This window comes from Ovis aries, chromosome 6, assembly GCF_016772045.2.
Source record: "Ovis aries strain OAR_USU_Benz2616 breed Rambouillet chromosome 6, ARS-UI_Ramb_v3.0, whole genome shotgun sequence".
NCBI classification, from domain to species: domain Eukaryota; kingdom Metazoa; phylum Chordata; class Mammalia; order Artiodactyla; family Bovidae; genus Ovis; species Ovis aries.
This window is the reverse complement of record NC_056059.1, coordinates 91731892-91752398: the sequence shown is the minus strand read 5'-3', so window position 1 is coordinate 91752398 and position 20507 is coordinate 91731892. Positions and strand designations below refer to the sequence as shown.

General features: G+C 38.6%; 1 protein-coding gene across 23 annotated transcripts in view; it reads right to left on the bottom strand.

Annotated features, from left to right (window-relative positions):
* Positions 1 to 1658: 1658 nt before the first annotated feature.
* Positions 1659 to 20507, bottom strand: part of ART3 (ADP-ribosyltransferase 3 (inactive)) — a 151390-nt gene continuing 132541 nt past the window's right edge. For 5 of the 23 annotated variants that reach the window (XM_060417256.1, XM_060417254.1, XM_060417253.1 and 2 more), the window contains 9 exons: positions 12290 to 12322; positions 11336 to 11362; positions 10302 to 10331; positions 8044 to 8076; positions 7394 to 7426; positions 6730 to 6762; positions 4953 to 4985; positions 3640 to 3669; positions 1659 to 2039 (listed from right to left, as the gene is read on the bottom strand). In XM_060417256.1, coding sequence (XP_060273239.1) covers positions 1909 to 2039; positions 3640 to 3669; positions 4953 to 4985; positions 6730 to 6762; positions 7394 to 7426; positions 8044 to 8076; positions 10302 to 10331; positions 11336 to 11362; positions 12290 to 12322 — 383 coding nt within the window. In that variant the 3' untranslated portion in view covers positions 1659 to 1908. Of the gene's footprint in view, positions 4986 to 6729; positions 6763 to 7393; positions 7427 to 8043; positions 8096 to 10301; positions 10332 to 11335; positions 11363 to 12289; positions 12323 to 14738; positions 20190 to 20507 lie in introns of those variants that run through there. The other 18 variants (XM_060417257.1, XM_060417252.1, XM_042251517.1 and 15 more) reach the window with 11 other exon arrangements.

Sequence of the window (20507 nt, the reverse complement as noted above, 5' to 3'; positions counted from 1 at the left end):
ATCATGCTTTGGGTTATGATGAGAGGTGTCATCAACAGCCTATGAACCCTGCCACTGTGTTACTATGAGGATGGCGAGGAGTGTGGTGTGCTGTGTATCCAGAGGCCCCCTCTGAGATACCACTGGAGGGATCTGTCCAGATGCAGACTAGCTAACAGTTGTGTAGGAGACACAAACAAGGCTAGTGGGCTGTTTCTTCTAACACCTCTTTCTCATCCTTGTAGCCAAAGGTGAAAGGAGTTTGCCCCTCTGCACGCCCTCTTACTGTAGAAGAACTGGTGATTTAACAAATGAGAATTGCTCCTCAGTGAGCAACATCTCTGTTGGGACAGATGGCTAACCATGCTCACCTCTCTAGCCTTTAATTTTCTGTGCTGTCATATTCTTAATTTCTAATTTTACAAGCCCTAAACAGGGCTCAGGGTCTGTGTTTTAAAGACAGGTCCAGTTAGCCTCCTAAGTTTGGATTCTGCTGGTGACTGCATGTGTAAGGCAGGCTACAGGCCTTGTTCATGCAGCTGGTTAGCTAGATAAGCAGCCCTGGTCTGTACCTGACTTGTGCTCCAAGCAAATAATCAAGTTCTAGATTTGGATGGAAATCAGACTAACTTTGGCCTCAGGACTAAGTTGTGCTCTCCAGCACAATTTATATAAGTTCTGTGAACTGCATAATGGTTCTTGTGGATAGTTCACTCAAAATTCTCAACATGAAAACCCTTAACACCTAGTTTAGACTTCATGACGTTTTTCTGTATCTCTGAAAATGGCCTAAGTTCTTTCTGAAACATTGGTACTGTAAACAAGTGTCACTTATCAAAGCCCATGCCTAAATCTGTTACCATTCAACCACTCTTTCTTGGGGAAAAGAGCACCTTACTGTACTTACCTCATCCTCCTTTCTTACTGAGCCCACATATTCATTTAGTACTGTCTGCCTTCCTAGGTTAATATGAGGTTCAAGTTAGGGACTACGTATGTGAAACACTTAGTAAACTGTTGTGTTTGTAAAAATATAAAGTGTTCATATATAGAAGGAAAATGAGACTGAAAGAATATACTATTTGAAGTCAAAGTCTGATCCTTTAAAGATGAGTAAAACACCTTTAAAATTCCAATTCAGGAATTAAATTCATGTTAACCACTAGCATTATTGATATTTTAGTATCGAGAGAGTCATTTCATAGGCAGGTTGATAAGAAGTCTAGGGGTCCCCAAGGAGAAAGGGGTCTGGAATTCTCAAGGAGGAAGAAAGAACAAACTTTTTTTCCCTCTACATTCTTTAGGATTATGTAACAATAATGTATCCTGCCTGAGGACAGTCTCTGGATCAAACCTGACTAAACCTGTTATCTTAAAATGTAAATTATGGGAGTAGGTCTGGTGAGGTCTTTACAACCTCCAGACATTCTTTTGATTCACTGGAGAGTATATAACTCCATTTAACACTAGCAAGCGGGTACTCCTTCTGCCCCCTTCTGATGCCTACGTCAGAAGCTTTCTCTATCTCCTTTATACTTTAATAAAACTTTATTACACAAAAGCTCTGAGCGATCAAGCCTTGTTTCTGGCCCCGGATTGAATTTTTCTCCTCTGGAGGCCAAGAATCCCGGTGTCTTTTCGCGGTTTAGCAACAACCTTTCAATATCTGGCAATTCTACTGAAATTAAAAGTCTTTTATTGAATTAAAAGTATACATTTTTTTACAATCATAAAATTAATACAGAAATAAGTGAAAAACGAATTTTATGGTATCTCGGTTTACTACCAGATTGCTAAGTGAATAACATTCACATTTTATCAACTGAATGTTGACCAACAAGTGAAAAATACATCATTCCTTTTGATGATTTCTGTGGGATGCCTGTAGTTGTATTTCAAGTACAATGTAAAGTACAAGTAAAGAATGTATCAGACTACAGAGCGACCGAGATTTATACTGATGAAGATGATGAATGTCCCACACTGGGGAAGGAGCATTTTGCCAGAAGATGCAGAAGGATGGCTTTTGGGACCTGGAACTGGAACTGCTGGAGCTGGAGCTGTTAATGAGAACACACAGTCACTGACACACGTCATTTTGAGTATCACATTTCATCCACTGACACCATATTTCCTGAATATATGAACAGACAAGTTAGATAAGAAACATACATGAAGTACTTCTAACCAGGACAGCTTTAAATACAGTTCATTACAGACTGGGGGATATATTTTCATATACATCATCAAGGTGTGTTGATCTAAGTTTTATCCAGGTTTCCACAGCCTTTTTAGTATTTAAGTAGACAAAAATAATTTTTCATTGTTCAAGTTCACTAGAATTTCTTAGCAATTGAAAATTTTCATTTTCTGTATATAAAAGATAAAATTTAATGCTGTGTCTATATTTCATATGTATATTCTACCAGTATACAATGGAATATAGCTGCATTTTTTAAAACACTAAGCCCTGCAAGCTGATTTAAAGAAAAAAAAAAAAAAAAACTTTTCCCTTTATACATAAAAGACTACTCTGGAGAAAACCACTTCCCTTCCATCTGAACTAGCAGAGAGAGGTTCAGTAGAGTCCAGCCATCCGGGATGGTCTGATTCACACTGCCCTTAATGCAGACATCTGACTTTTGACTGTGTTCTGGTTTAGACTACCAGGGAAGACTGGAAATACCCAGATGGGCTCACCATTCACATTTCATAAGTGAAACCGTGGAAATATTATAAAACCTTCAAATCATAAATGTATTTGCTTGCCATAATCATAAACATGCAGTTATGGGAAAATGGACAGGCAGATGCACTCCCGCATTAGTTTGTTACTAGAGAGCAGTGGTTCTCAAGGGCCTACTAAGGCAGTCTGCAAGCTTGTCAGGATATTTTTTGATTATCACAGCAGTGGGGTATAGAAGTAGAAGACCAGTATCCATGCTGTGGACAGTCTTGTACAATGAAAAACTGACCCACTCCACATAAATTTCAAATGCACTGCTAGACATATATGTAAATTAAAAATGTATTTATATCCAGGACCTGTTTTACATATAAGCAAAATATATTCGGATAGTTTTAAGAAACATTAGTTTCTATATAATAAGTTTAGATTATTAGTTTAGTATCTAATTAGTTTCTACCTAATAAGCCCACAGTATTTCTTCACTTTCATTTTTCTTATATAGAATAGCTTCCAGGTTTCTCTTAAATCCAAATTTATTTGTGTAATTAAATACAATCATATGACTACTTCATTATGTAGAATAATCTAGGCATTTATTTACATACTGAAATGTTTATAATTTTGTTATATCATTAGGACATTACTTGATTTTTTTATGGGTGCAAGTGGGTCTTATCTAAGAATTTTATTTCAGAATACCTTTATAAAATATTTGTTCTAAAAGAATTGGGTTGATAGAGTTGAGAATCAATGCTTAAAAAAGTAGTCTCTATATACAGTTGAAAATCACTGCTTAAGAAACAAAATCAAGTTGCCCCCACCATTTGCACATACAAGTATTTGGATGTGACATTATATTCTGTTAGGATGTTTTAAACTCGAGATTGGTGTCTTTTTTTAAAAAAACTTTCTCAGTTTTTGTATATTGCAGAAACAGACATTATCAACTAAGGAAAAGAAATATTTCTTACTAGGCTGGTTGATATCTTGGCTTTTGTCTTCTAAAATAGAAACAGGGGTTCAGTTAATTGCATTGTACACCAAAGAGAAAAAAATTTCATTCAATGATTAAGCAAACTTGGTTATCTCTGGGTATGGGACTAAAGGGCAGGATAGACTTACAGGTATTGGGGGAGGGTCTAAGTTTACTTATTTGCATGCTTTGAAATTTTTTTACAATGTATGTGTGTTTCCATTTCAAAAAGTTAAAATCTTGTTTATAGAAAAGTCTTTTTTACATATTAACCTCAGATTCCCAAGTGCAACTATAGCCCTACCATTTCCTGAATGCTTACTGTGTCACACACTGACAAAATACTTAACGTACATTAACGCTTTTACTTCTTACAGCCCTAGTAGGTAGTAGATTTATCCATATTATACAGATTTCCCCAAAAGTTGCATAAAATCACAACTTTTATGCTTGGTAATCAGTGGGAGCAATACCTGCTTTCAAAGCCTCTGCTCTTAATTACTATGCTATTCCAACTCCGAGTGTGCTAAAATATTGCAATATTGCCATATTTTGATGGCTCTGAAGCCAAATACCAATTCTAGAAGCTCAGATTAGAGGTGTATTTTCTGTAACTACATCCAGCTGGGAGACAAGTGTCATGCAACAGAAAATGAACAAAACTTGAGAAGTTTGGGTCTTGATTGTCTCGTCCTAGCCTTTTACAGGTTCCTTAACTTCCCTATATTCCATGTTTTCATCTCTGAAATGGTGACAGTACTTCTCTTATTGGATTATATGAGATTCTGTGTAAATGTTTTAACATCACCTTTTAAAAAGCCTGCACTATAACAGTTTTCTAAGAAAGGGCACAATACAAAACAGTCCTAGCAAAACTGAGCGGCTTATTGCTGGAGGGCATGGAGAGTGCAGTAAGGAGGGCAGAAAGCATGTCCCACACTGTGCAGGGCTCACACACCCCTACTCAATGCTGCCATTCCTGTGACTACAGATTCCCTCAGTAGCCTGCTCACCTGGAGAAACCTGCCCCTTCTGGAATGGACAGGCGCAGCTGGAGGTCCACTGCCCCAGCTTCAGGTCAGCTGCCTTTGTCTCTGCCTGACCCAGGGAGCCCTAAGAGCAGTCCACTGCTCACACTGAAAGGAGTCCTCAGCACCTCCCCTGTGGCTTGCAGACTGGATGTCAAGCTGTACAGCCCAAGTGTCCAGACCCCTTAAGATGGAGCTCAGTGAGCGATTACAGTAAAGGACTCAGAACCCCAAGGTGCCTCCACCCCCACATACATAAAAGAATTTTATAAAAAGAATTTACCAGGGTTTTCATCCGGTTGTAACATTTTTATTTCTAAATGAGAAAAAGATTTATTATTCAGATAATAATAAAGGCAACTACCATTTACTATTTTAACCCACCATTTGTTTTATCAGTGCTTTATCTCATTAGGACTTTAATCCTAAATCAGGACTTTAGTCCTGCAAGACAGAAGCTTTCCTTGTTTTACAGATGCAGAAGCAGAGGTCCAGAAAAGTGAAATAACTTATACAAAGTTACCAAGAGGAAAATGGCAGAGGAGAGACTTCATGAAGTTGGGTCTGTCTACACAGACCATGTGCATCCCCATACCTTGCTAAGCAACTGCCTTTCAAAGCCCAGTGTGCCAAGTAAGGTGCCAATGAGAGTACTATGTAAACTCAGGTCCAGCGAGCTGAAGAGATGTAAACAAAGTGTGCCATCAATGTCATTAAAGGTTCACTTCAAAGCTGTGGCCAAGTAAGTTCAATCATTCAAATCTGGGTGAATATAAAAGTGTTGCTGGAACCTCTCTCTCTGGGTCACAGTGAACTGAATGGCTGGTTCCTGCCCACAGCATGCAGTACCCAAAGGCAGCAACGTTAAGCAAAGCTCAGTGCTGTGTGGATGGATGCCATTTAGCAGATGCCAGAAATCTAATTTCCTTAACAGATGATCATTCTGTAATAACAAAACCTACCAAAAATTATTTTCAAAACACCTTATGAATTCAAAAGAAAGGATTTATAAGCACTGGATAGGGGCTTGCACCCTGAGATTCTGTGTTTTCATAGGCCTTACAGGTATCTCCATAAGGCAACATATGTGTGTTAGCCACATTTGAAAGATGACAATTCTTAGGCATACAGAAGTTTTGTATTGTCCATAGTTCTCTGGTAAAATACTAGATCATGTCTTTATTTTTTTTTAAACCTTCTCCTTGTCTTCCCCTTGTCTCAGAGATAAAAATTAAGTTTGAGAGCCTTTTAATATTTTTTCCTCCCCTATCAGCATAAGTTCTGAGGTCCTTCTGACTTGACAGGAGTTACACTGTTCAGTTTCTCCGGCCACAGAAACTCAAGGCCCCTCACAAGCCTTGCGTTCAGCAATAGCCTCACACTTTTTCATATACTTGTTTTCATGGTTATATCTTAAAGGTAGGTTAAATATGCATGATAAATATAATGGAAAAACACTTGAGGAACCATACATTTTAAGAAACTGGTTCTTGGTCATAGCAGCTTTCCTGGTGGCTCAGACAGTAAAGAATCTGCCTGTAATGCAGGAGACTGGGGTTCAGTCCCTGGGCCAGAAAGATTCCCTGGAGAAGGGAATGGCTACCCACTTGAGACTCCCACAGACTGCAAGGAAATCAAACCAGTCAATCCTAAAGGAAATCAACCCTGAACATTCACTGGAAGGACTGATGCTGAAGCTGAAGCTCCAATACTCTGGCCAGCTGATACGGAGCCAACTCACTGGAAAAGACCCTGATGCTGGGAAAGATTAAGAGCAGGAGGAGAAGGGGTGACAGCATCACCAACTTGATGGATGTGAGTTTGAACAAACTCCGGGAAAGAGTGGAGGACAGAGCAGCTTGGCACACTGTAGTTCCCAGGGCCACAAAGAGCAGGACATGACTTAGCGACTGAACAACAATTTGGTTATAAGAACCTAGATCTTTCGCTCATGTGATCTTGTGCAAAGTACTTAGCCTCCCTGCATATGTAATGGTGACAATTATATCTATACTTCCCAGACTGGCAGTCTCCTCTCCAGCATGCCTAACATTGCTTACCAGGTAGTGAAAAAGATTCTGGAATTTTCATTCCTAAATGAGAAAGAAATTTTCAGTGACTTGCAGATTGTTCCAGTAAGTACAATTTTCAAACTCCTTCTTGTCTCATGAACTCAAGTGATACATGCACCAGAGAGCCCACCTGCACTGTAGTTTCTGGCTTTTACTTACAAAGCTCTGGCTACATGGACCCTCACTGTGCAAATCTATGCCAGACTCAGAAAAGCCTTCTGTCATGGTGCCTCACTAAGTGCCTCTGTGCCAGGAGAATACTATCCTTAGTTACCTGCAGATCCTAGGTGCCGAGATGCTTTTATTAACAGCCAAAGCTAACAATCAGCTTTTGCATAAAGTCGAAGTTTCTACTAAATACCTTTAGCTGTGGAATCTAAGGCTGGACTGCATGCATCCAGGTTGTAGCAGCCTGCCTTCTGCCTGCCCCCATCAGAGCTAACTCTCCTGCTCTGAGAATGCACACACACTAGGGAGGAAAGGCACTTTCCTACTCTCTTCTCCAGCTAAAATTTTGTAGAAAGACAGGCAGGAAGGAGGCTGTAGGGGAAATATTAATGACTAGTTGTCTCATGACAATATTCTCTTTAATACCCGGAGGAATCCTTTTCTTCTCATACTTGGACCAAGAGTGTAAATAAAGCTGTCTTACCAGGTATCTGGGTGGCTTCCTGGCTTTTCATACCTGAAGACAGAAATGAATACTGGTTAATGTTAATCAACTATCTTGTGTTGTTAATACTCCCTTTTGGGTATACCAGCCCCCATCTCCAAGACTTAAAAAGCAGGGGGTGGGGGTGGGAAACGGTAACAATAAAAACTCCTTTTAATTGCTCTTCATTCTCAGACTGGACAAAGCCCAAACTCCTGATGCGGGACTTCAAGGACTTCACGATCTAGCCAACCTTGTCTTCATAAGGCAATCTGAGTACACCAGCTTTTGAATGAAACAGTACTGGGTCTAAGACTCTGCTTGGTTTAGTTCTATTGTCATTACAGTTATTAGCTCTCTGACTGGGCAGGCTTAATCTCTGACTAGGCAGGCTTAATAAATCCCTGACCTTCAGTCCCTTATTTATGCAAAAGAAACACCTTGCACGTTTGTAGTAAGTGACGATTATAAAAGTGCTAAATACATTATTACATGGAACATAAGCAGCTCTCAATAACTAGAGTTCCTCTGTTGTGGCTTAAGTTATTCCTCAAACTCTACATGTCCAGTAATGTCCTTAATTCTAGGAGTCCTCGTATCTCCTTCTAACCTTGCAGCTAGTCTCAGAGAGTAAATAAAGGATCACTTACCAGGAAAGACAGTGGATGCCTGGCTTTTCACTTCTAAAGATGAGAATAGGAACTATGTAATGATAAATGCAGTAAGCTTGAAAATTAACCTTATATAACTATGTACAAGTGAGAGGTGACCCATTCCCAAAGTTTTTAGAGTTTTCGGTAAAAACGAAGGAGATTTAGCACACTGGTGCCTAACTTACAGAGAGAACTATGGCCAGTGATCCAGGCACTTTCTAGATAAAGCGAAATCTCTCTTATCGATTTATATTTTTTAGACTCTGACCTATATTTGTCATGATTAATTTTTTAAATAAAATTTCTTGATTATATAATTATAGATAATTTAGAAAAATATAGGAATTTATTAAAAATTACTCATAATCCCAGATATCAGAGCTGCTGCTGCTTGGTTGCTTCAGTCGTGTCTGACTCTGTGCGACCCCATAGACGGCAGCCCACCAGGCTCCCCCATCCCTGGGATTCTCTAGGCAAGAACACTGGAGTGGGTTGCCATTTCCTTCTCCAGATATCAGAGCTATTCATTCTTAATACTGGTACATTTCCTTCTTGTCTCTTTGCTATAATATATGTATATGTGTATATGCTACATACATTTTCATTACTTTTTCAATTTTACTGAGATATAACTGACATAAAACACTGTATAAGTTTAAGGTGTGCAACATAATGGCCTGAGTTACATACATTGTGGCATGATTACCACAATAAGTTTAACATCCAGCATCTCATAGAAATACCAAAAAAGAAATTTTTTTTCCCTTGTGACAAGAACTCTTAGGATCTACTCTTTTAACAACTTTCAAATACACTACACAGCTGTTAACTATAATCATGTTGTACATTATATTCCTTGTACTTATTTATCTTATAAATGGAAGTTTGTTCGACTCTGTAAAATAAATTTGACATTATATTCCATATGCTGTTTTTATCCTTTTTTAAAATTTTTATTGGAGTATGACTGACTTACAATGTATTAGCTTCAGAAGTACAGTGAAGTGAATCTGTTATACATACACCTATGCCCACTCTTTCTTAGATTATTTTCCCACTAAGGCCATTACACAGTATTGAGTATAGAGTTTGTTTTTATCCTGTGATTTTTACTGTCACTGTGAGTACTTTCTCTTATCTCTAGGCTTCTCTGGTGGCACAGTGGTAAAGAATCTGCCTGCTAAGGCAGGAGACATGAGTTCGATCTATGGGTCAGGAAGATCCCCTGGAAAAAGAAATGACAACCCACTCCAGGTATTCTTGCTTGAGAAATCCCATGGACAGGTGGGCTGCAGTCCATGGAGTGACAAAGAGTCGGACACAACTCAGGGATTAAACAACAGCAACATATCTTCAGATATTTTTTGAAAACATGATTTTTAAATTGGTTAGTGTTTCATAATAAAACTGTAAATTATTTAACAATGTCCAACTGTTGGATACTAAGTTTATTTATAAGTTTTTGCTACTGTAACACTGTACAAACATGTCTATACATATTTTGTACACAAACTTTTATGTTTATTTCCTTAGGACAAATATCTAAAAGTGTTACAGCTAGGTTAAAACGTATGGACATTTTAAGACTAGTGATACAGATTATTGGAATTGTCCTCCAGAGAAGTTTGAATTTCTAATCTCACCAGTAATTTATGAGCATGGTTGTGTCCCAGGATCCTTGAAGAATATTATTTTTAAAAAGACCAAAAAACTTGGGAATGAGTCATACTTTAGAATTTACTAAATATCAAATGGATACAGCTAATAGCAACTATATATATAAATGATTATATACACACACATATATATATTTTGGCATATATTTACATGTGTGTGCGTATATATATAATCATTTTAATTTAGGAAAAAATGTCATTTTTATGCCCCTGATGAACACCCTAGGTTACAAGAGTTTGTGAAACAATTAATCACACCTTCCTCTATCCATGTAACAGCTAGTATAAAGCAAAAAATAATAGGTTCTCTAGAACTCATTCCACATGTGCTGTCTCTAGCTGTCCCACTGGGATGGCCTACAGATTGACAGCAGCAGACAGAGAGAGCTGCTGCACCATCCTTATTAAGAAGGGCACCTGGAGCTCAGGAGGGGCTCTGACACATCAAACTCGTAAGCTAAAGGTGGGTTCTGCCTTCTTCCCACTTTTCCTTACCATTTTATGCCCACTTGCTCCCACCCCTAAGGAAGTTGCCCTGCAAATCTAAGTAAGTTTCCAGAGTTTATGAAAATGTCTTACCAGGGTTTTCCAGCTTCTGGTTTTCCTCACCTAAGTTACAAAAAGAAACTTATCAGTTTCAAAAATAGACCAAAGTAACTGGGAGTTATCACAGTTACAGCACAACTACTTTAAAGTAAAATGGCCATAAAGATCCACTTGATATCCAGTAAACTAATGCTACTAAATTTAAGTGTCAGCTACAAACTAAATACAGTTGGCTAATAGGACTGGAACAGTCCTCTGGCCCGTTCTACCAAGAAAAACTGTTACATACAGCAAGTCTTCTAGCAATCTCCACAAGGTAGAAAAACGTTTGTCTTGAAGAGGTAGCTGAAGTCCCTGTGAAGGGACCAGTAAAACTTGTCGCTGCCTGAGCCAATAAGAAGTGTTACTAAGCAAGTCCTCAGATGCATGAAATGCTTCACACAAGGACAGGAAGTACTTTCCAAATGTCAAGTAACCTGCATACTTAAGAAACGACTAGAAACTTTTCTCTCTTCACACAGTAGCCACATGGGCCAAACATGTCATAAAGGAACTTAGATACAAAGAAGTGACCTGAGCCATATCACCATAAGTGGAAACTTATTGGGGGACGGGGCGGGCGGCAGGGGTGGGGGGGGGGGGGAGTGGCGCATCTACACCCAGACGTTTTAGTCAAATGATACCAAACACTAGCTTATTTAAGAAAGGCAAAAACACTAACTTTTTATACTTCCATCTGGATGTCTGGTGTCACACAGGCTAACCTCAATGACTTAATATAGAGCTCTATCTATTAAGAGACCTTGGACCTGTAAAGAGTGCCTAGCTCTTTAGGTCCCACCAACCTCACTACCACATTGTTCAGATCTCCAGAGAACCCACCCTCTCCTTTGAAGGGAGGTAAATTTCCCCAGAATAGATTCTCTTCCCTACTTCATACCTGCCATGTCACTCCTTCATAGGTGCAAAGAACTCCTTTTCTTCAGCTAAGAACTGAATTTGCTGAACAGGAAAGAGCTATTAAACACCCATGTATGGGTTATTTTTTAAAATTAGAGCATACTTACCAGGGTTGTAGACAGGTTGAAAATAGTCTAAAATACAAACATGCTTTCATTACATAGTACTATACTCAGAAGTGAATGTCAGGTTCAGTCTATTTTTACATGCTTATTAATTATAAAGATTTGAGTTGGCTTACATTCAAGATACAAACAAAATATGGCAATATGAGAAATATAAAATTTCAATCTTGGAAACAATTGGTTACAGATTCATTTTAATTATGTGAAGAAGAATCCACAGAAAAACTAGCCAGGAAGATAGGCAGAAATGGACCCTTATTTTTCAAACTTTTTAAACAAAGAAATCTTCAAATAGGATCCATCCAAAGTATGTACCAGCCCAAGGCATTTTCTGGCAACTTCAGTTAAAATCTGTTGAGTCTAATTTGATGATGTTGTTCCTGAACATTCTTAGAATTTCTGTTTACCTTTCCAAACCTTTCCCATGGTCCTCTAAGAAAGATTATTTTTGTTATATTCTCCTATTTTCCTCTGAGAAAGCAGACCAAGTTACCATTTTGTCCCCCCGCGTCTTTCCCCCTGAGCCATATTCACTCCATTCCTTCTTCAGTCTCCCAAATATTACTTCCCAAGATGCCAAAACATAGGAACATGAGTCTAACTCTGTGCATAGGAGTCATGTAGGGGTTTTCAGGAGCCCTTAAGCTCCTGTAATGATGGACTAGGGTCAGAGCTGGCAGAGTCCTGGCATGCCCAAGGCAAATGCAGTGTTTGAGAGAACAGCCACAGGCAAAGCTGGGGTAGGGTTAAGGTGGATCCCTGCACCCTCCTCCTGAGAAGGTAAGAGAGGCAGCACAACTCTGCCTTGAGAGAGCAAGGGCTGACAGTGTGACAGTATAGTGGGGTGGCTCTGACCCCACTGGTTCTCCCTATCCAGGGAGAAATAACACTGATAAAATTCCCATTACAGAGATAATACTTTAAAACATATCTTACCCATGTTCTCAACACAACTTTCAGTTTTTAGTCCTGAAACACAAAGACAAAGTTTTATTAGTTAGACACAATCTACCCTATTAAAAACTTCAAATTGGTCTGTTGCTACTGTAATCTAATCTGTCAGCTCCGAGTCTATCAGACTTATAACTTAGTGGGAAGTAAATTACATTTTTGTTTCATAGTATAGTCACTAAAGAGCAGCAGATCCAGATACAACACCTATCTTTCCTGGAATTCAGTTTCCTCATTTATGTCTTTTTTGGGAGATTGCTTCAAATAACCTCCAGAATCCCATCCAAAGGTAATAATAACACTGATTAGTCTGAAAAAATTAGCAGAAAATTTATCTATTTAACTAACCCTCTCTTCTGGGATTTCTTTGGAAGGAATGATGCTAAAGCTGAAACTCCGGTACTTCGGCCACCTTATGCGAATAGCTGACTCATTGGAAAAGACTTTGATGCTGGGAGGGATCGGGGGCAGGAGGAGGAGGGGACGACAGAGGATGAGATGGCTGGATGGCATCACTGACTTGACGGACGTGAATCTGAGTGAACTCCGGGAGTTGGTGATGGACAGGGAGGCCTGGCATGCTGCGATTCATGGGGTCACAAAGAGTCGGACATGACTGAGCAACTGAACTGAACTGAACCCTCTCTTCACATACTAAATATCCTCAACAGTTAACCTATCCCTTTACTATGACAATTTGTACCCAGTGGAGAAAAAGAATCTCAATCAGAGCTCCAGATCCTGGAATGTATGAACAGACATCCTGTGCATTCACATAGAGAGATGCAGTTGATGTGCCCCAGAACAGTGATCCGCGTGTGAGGAAATGTGCCATCTTCTGGAGAGCAGGAACATGAAATCGAATGGTACGTGTGGATAGGCCCGCGAGCCTCTTGCTCGTGATGCCCTAGGAAGAGTCACCAGCGAGTGCTACACTGACTCCTCTGAGACTTGACATGAAGGGGGAATCTGCCAGCTTGCCCAACAAAGGCTAAGCCAAGAAATTCAGCAAAAGGGTGTTTAGTTTTAGTGCCAGCATGAGTCATGGAAGGCTTCCCAGACACCACAGGAAGGTCTAGATGTCATATGTTCTCTTAGTCTGGTTAGCTCACACACCTCATCTGGAACTTCAACTCCCTGAGGATGAACCTCTCAATCTAAGATGCGGGTGTGAAACACCTGGCTTCACTATGAGACATGGTCACTGATAACTGCTATCAGATCCTGCTCCATTTATGGAGTTTCAACAAGAATCCAGGTGATTTGGTCCAGTTTTTACCGGCCCAGGAAATCTATAAGAATCTGGATGGTACCCTGAGGCCAACCTTGGTGTTTGGCTATACAAGAAACGTTTTTCTATGTAGAGGATCGTGTCATCTGCAAACAGTGAGAGTTTTACTTCTTCTTTTCTAATTTGGATTCCTTTTCTTTCTTTTTCTGCTCTGATTGCTGTGGCCAAAACTTCCAAAACTATGTTGAATAGTAGTGGTGAAAGTGGGCACCTGTGTCTTGTTCCTGACTTTAGGGGAAATGCTTTCAATTTTTCACCATTGAGGATAATGTTTGGTGTGGGTTTGTCATATATAGCTTTTATTATGTTGAGGTATGTTCCCTCTATTCCTGCTTTCTGAAGAGTTTTTATCATAAATGGATGCTGAATTTTGTCAAAGGCTTTCTCTGCATCTATTGAGATAATCATATGGCTTTTATTTTTCAATTTGTTAATGTGGTGAATTACACTGATTGATTTGTGGATATTGAAGAATCCTTGCATCCCTGGGATAAAGCCCACTTGGTCATGGTGTATGATCTTTTTAATGTGTTGTTGGATTCTGATTGCTAGAATTAAGGATTTTTTGCATCTATGTTCATCAGTGATATTGGCCTGTAGTTTTCTTTTTTTGTGGCATCTTTGTCAGGTTTTGGTATTGGGGTGATGGTGGCTTCATAGAATGAATTTGGAAGTTTCCCTTCCTCTGCAATTTTCTGGAAGAGTTTGAGTAAGATAGGTGTTAGCTCTTCTCGAAATTTTTGGTAGAATTCAGCTGTGAAGCAATCTGGACCTGGGCTTTTGTTTGCTGGAAGATTTCTGATTACAGTTTCAATTTCCGTGCTTGTGATGGGTCTGTTAAGATTTTCTATTTCTTCCTGGTTCAGTTTTGGAAAGTTGTACTTTTCTAAGAATTCTTCCATTTCTTCCAAGTTGTCCACTTTATTAGCATATAATTGCTGATAGTAGTCTCTTATGATCCTTTGTATTTCTGTGCTGTCTGTTGTGATCTCTCCATTTTCATTTCTAATTTTATTGATTTGATTTTTCTCCCTGTGTTTCTTGATGAGTCTGGCTAATGGTTTGTCAGTTTTATTTATCCTCTCAAAGAACCAGCTTTTAGCTTTGTTGATTTTTGCTATGGTCTCTTTTATTTCCTTTGCATTTATTTCTGCCCTAATTTTTAAGATTTCTTTCCTTCTACTAACCCTGGGGTTCTTCATTTCTTCCTTTTCTAGTTGCTTTAGGTGTAGAGTTAGGTTATTTATTTGACTTTTTTCTTGTTTCTTGAGGTATGCCTGTATTGCTGAACTTTCCCCTTAGCACTGCTTTTACAGTGTCCCACAGGTTTTGGGTTGTTGTGTTTTCATTTTCATTCATTTCTATGCATATTTTGATTTCTTTTTGATTTCTTCTGTGATTTGTTGGTTATTCAGCAGCGTGTTGTTCAGCCTCCATATGCTGGAATTTTTAATAGTTTTTCTCCTGTAATTGAGATCTAATCTTACTGCACTGTGGTCAGAAAAGATGCTTGGAATGATTTCAATTTTTTTGAATTTACCAAGGCTAGATTTATGGCCCAGGATGTGATCTATCCTGGAGAAGGTTCCATGTGCGCTTGAGAAAAAGATGAAATTCATTGTTTTGGGGTGAAATGTCCTATAGATATCAATTAGGTCTAACTGGTCTATTGTATCATTTAAAGTTTGTGTTTTCTTCTTAATTTTCTGTTTAGTTGATCTATCCATAGATGTGAGTAGGATATTAAAGTCTCCCACTATTATTGTGTTATTGTTAATTTCCCCTTTCATACTTGTTAGCATTTGTCTTACATATTGTGGTGCTCCTATGTTGGGTGCATATATATTTATAATTGTTATATCTTCTTCTTGGATTGATCCTTTGATCATTATGTAGTGTCCTTCTTTGTTTTTTTTTTTCACAGCCTTTGTTTTAAAGTCTATTTTATCTGATATGAGTATTGCTACTCCTGCTTTCTTTTGGTCTCTATTTGCATGGAATATCTTTTTCCAGCCCTTCACTTTCAGTCTGTATGTGTCCCCTGTTTTGAGGTGGGTCTCTTATAAACAACATATATAGGGGTCTTGTTTTTGTATCCATTCAGCCAGTCTTTGTCTTTTGGTTGAGGCATTCAACCCATTTACGTTTAAGGTAATTATTGATAAGTATGATCCTGCTGCCATTTACTTTATTGCTTTGGGTTCGAGTTTATACACCCTTTTTGTGTTTCCTGTCTAGAGAAGATCCTTTAGCATTTGCTGGCGAGCTGGTTTGGTGGTGCTGAATTCTCTTAGCTTTTGCTTGTCTGTAAAGCTTTTGGTTTCTCCTTCATATTTGAATGAGTAAACAATGAATATAGTAAAGTTGCGGGATATAAAATCAACACACAGAAATCCCTTGCATTCCTATACACTAATAATGAGAAAATAGAAAGAGAAATTAAAGAAACAATTCCATTTACCATTGCAACAAAAAGAATTAAATACTTAGGAATATATCTACCTAAAGAAACTAAAGATGTAGAAAACTATAAAACACTGGTGAAAGAAATCAAAGAGGACACTAATAGATGGAGAAATATACCATGTTCATGGATCGGAAGAATCAATATAGTGAAAATGAGTATAAAAGTAATCTATAGATTCAGTGCAATCCCTATCAAGCTACCAATGGTATTTTTCACAGAGCTAGAACAAATAATTTCACAGTTTGTATGGAAATACAAAAAACCTTGAATAGCCAAAGCAATCTTGAGAAAGAAGAATGGAACTGGAGGAAATCAACCTGCCTGACTTCAGGCTCTACTACAAAGCCACAATCATGAAGACTACGTATGGTACTGGCACAAAGACAGAAATATAGATCAATGGAACAAAATAGAAAGCCCAGAGATAAATCCACACACTTATGGACACCTTATCTTTGACAAAGGAGGTAAGAATATACAACAGAGAAAAGAATCTCTTTAACAACTGGTGCTGGGAAAACTGGTCAACCACTTGTAAAATAATGAAACTAGAATACTTTCTAACACCATACACAAAAATAAACTCAAAATGGATTAAAGATCTAAACGTAAGACCAGAAACTATAAAACTCTTAGAAGAGAACATAGGCAAAACACTCTCTGATATAAATCACAGCAGGATCCTCTATGACCCACCTCCCAGAATATTGGAAATAAAAGCAAAAATAAACAAATGGGACCTAATTAAAATTAAAAGCTTCTGCACAACAAAGGAAACAATAAGCAAGGTGAAAAGACAGCCTTCAGAATGGCAGAAAATAATAGCAAATGAAGCAACTGACAAACAACTAATCTCAAAGATATATAAGCAACTCCTGCAGCTCAATTCCAGAAAAATAAACGACCCAATCAAAAAATAGGCCAAAGAACTAAACAGACATTTCTCCAAAGAAGACATACAGCTGGTTAACAAACACATGAAAAGATGCTCAACATCACTCATTATCAGAGAAATGCAAATCAAAACCACAATGAGGTACCATTTCACACCAGTCAGAATGGCTGCGATCCAAAAGTCTACAAGCAATAAATGCTGGAGAGGGTGTGGAGAAAAGGGAACCCTCTTACACTGTAGGTGGGAATGCAAACTAGTACAGTCACTATGGAGAACAGTGTGGAGATTCCTTAAAAAACTGGAAATAGAACTGCCTTATGACCCAGCAATCCCACTGCTGGGCATACACACCAAGGAAACCAGAACTGAAAGAGACACATGTACCCCAATGTTCATCACAGCACTGTTTATAATAGCCAGGACATGGAAGCAACCGAGAAGTCCATCAGCAGATGAATGGATAAGAAAACTGTGGTACATATACACAATGGAGTATTACTCAGCCATTAAAAAGAATACATTTGAATCAGTTCTAATGAGGTAGATGAAACTGGAGCCTATTATAGAGAGTGAAGTAAGCCAGAAAGAAAAACACCAATATAGTATACTAACACATATATATGGAATTTAGAAAGACAGTAACGATAACCCGGTATGCAAGACAGCAAAAGACACAGATGTATAGAACAGTCTTTTAGACTCTGTGGGAGAGGGAGAGGGTGGGATGATTTGGGAGAATGGCATTGAAACATGTATAATATCATCTATGAAACGAATTGCCAGTCCAGGTTTGATGCATGATACTGGATGCTTGGGGCTGGTGCACTGAGACAACCCAGAGGGATGGTACAGGGAGGGAGGAGGAAGTGGGGTTCAGGATGGGGAACACGTGTATACCTGTGGCGGATTCATGTTGATGTACGGCAAAACCAATACAATATTCTAATTAACCTCCAATTAAATAAATTTATATTAAAAAAAAATCTGGATAGCTCCTTCCCCTTTTTGATGGCTTAGCATAGAGATGGCTCAACAAGTCCAAGAATGCTCAACAAAACAGACTAACCCCAGCCACTGGAGTCCCGAGGCTCTTCCTTTCTAACAAAGTTACTTTTCGAGTCAGAGAATGTTGACATTCCTTGCCCTGATTGCTCTATTAACATGTAGAGTATATTTATATATATAGTCTGGTCCCTTGCTACAGAAACACTGTCCAAAATGCCAGATGATCTATGATCAGCCTGTTCAGTAAAATAATGAGAGTTCAGAGGATGATGTATGCACTACTACTTCTCTTATTAGTTTTCTTCCAGTAAATCATATTATACCTACACTGTAAGGTACATGAAATCTCAAAGCTATGACTTCCTACCAGGAATTTATTTATTAAGTTTCTTTAATTCATTTATTCACTGCTTACTGATCTCTGAATGGGTGCCAGGGCCAGACACCTTTCTAGACTCTTGGGGTAGGTCTTAGGTCAGTGAAGGAAAAAGTAAAAAAACAACAACAAAAAACACTGCTCTTTAGACGTTTTCATTCAAGTAGCAGAAGATAACAATAAACACCTAAGTATCATATATAATCCACAGGTGAATTTGCCGCTACTGTCTCACTCCCCTTGTGAGCTGCCAGTCTGCTTCTAAAGGTGCTGGACCACAATCTTTTCTGTTGTCTCTGATGATACCTTCTTCCAAGCTGCATTTTTTTCCTCAGTCCTGTTCAAATGCAACAAATAGGCTCTTTTGGCCACACAATTCATACCAATTGCTATCTCTAAACTTTATTTATATGTGAATTCTCTATCATGAAATACATACACGCACACTCATTCAGATTTAGCATTGCTGAGGTATTTATGGATGTGCAGTGGTCTAGTTTAGGGGTACCAGCTTCTTTCTGCTTAATGGTTAAGTTCTCCCAAGTAGATAATTTATTCCAGAGTCATCTTGTCATAACTATTCTACATCAAATTTACGTTTCTCTGCTCACACTCAGAACATGTTGAGCTTCTTGCTCACATCAGTCCACGCTGGTGCAGCATTTTCCAGTCTGTTCCTTGTTAGTCTCAGAGACAGACCACGAGAAAAGTATTCTGTAATCAAATAGTTTAGGAAAAGTCACATTCTACATCACCTACTTAGAAATTCACATTGTAGTAGGTTGGTACAAAAGTAATTGCAGTTTTGGATTGTGAATTTTCAATCATTATTACTAGGCTCAAAGGCATTTTTGTTAATCAAAATAGCAACCATTGCAATAACATTTTTGCCAACGAGAAATAAGTTTGTCTATTACTGCAGCATAAAAATCCACGCTTCGGGATTCAGTAAACTCTTCTGCCTCTTTTTGGTTGTGGAAGTGCTTTGCCTGCAAAATGTTGTTGAGATGCGTGAAGAAGTGGTGGTCAGTTGGCGAGAGGGCAGGTGAATATGGCAGATGAGGCAAGACTACATAGCGCAACTCATTCAACTTTTGAAGCACTGTGCAACACTTGGTCGGGCATTGTCATGGAGAAGAACTGGGCCCTTTCTGTCGACCAGTTCTGGCTGCAGGCGCTGCAGTTTTCAGTGCATCTCATCAATTTGCTGAGTCTACTTCTCAGTTATAGTTGTTTTGCCAGGATTCAGAAAGTGGTAGTGGATCAGACTGGCAGCAGACCATGAACAGTGACCATGACCTTTTTTGGGTGCAAGTTTGGCTTTGGGCAGTGTTTTGGAGCTTCTTAGTCCAACCACTGAGTTGGCTGTCACCGGCTATCATATAAAATCTACTTTACATCACACGTCACAACCCGATTGAGAAACGGTTCGTTGTTGCATAGAATAAGAGAAGACAACACCTCAAAATTACAATATTTTAATTTGCAGTCAGCTCATGACTCAACCACTTATTGAGCTTTTTTACCTTTCCAGTTTGCTTTAAATGCCAAATGACTGTAAGATGGTCATTGAATTCTTCTGCAACTTCTCATGTAGCTGTTAAAAGGATCAGCTTCAGTGATTGCTCTCAATTGGTCGTTGTCAACTTCTGATGGCTGGCCATTACACTCATCTTCAAGGCTCTCCTTTGCAAAACTTCTTGAACCACCACTGCACTGTATGTTCGTTAGCAGTTCCTGGACCAAATGCATTGCTGAGGTTGCAAACTGTCTCTGCTGCTTTATGACCCATTTTGAACTTGAATAAAAAATCACTCAAATTTGCGTCTTGACTAACATCATTTCCATACTCTAAAATAAATATAAAACAAGCAGCAAATAATAAGTCATTAGCAAAAAAACATAAAGTGAGAAATGTGCATTAAAATGATGTATAACATAACCACATTTATTTACATATTCCAACATCAAATGTTCAACAATGTAAAACCACAATTACTTTTGCATCAACCTAAAACATCATCTGAGAAATCTCACAGTAACAGACTGTTTAACTCTGTTCACTCTGCATGTCCGACACTTACTTCACCATAAAACAGAAATTTGCTAACATTCTACAGAACCAGTGTTTCAGAGCTCAGCTTTGGACAAATGCTGAGTGGGTTGATA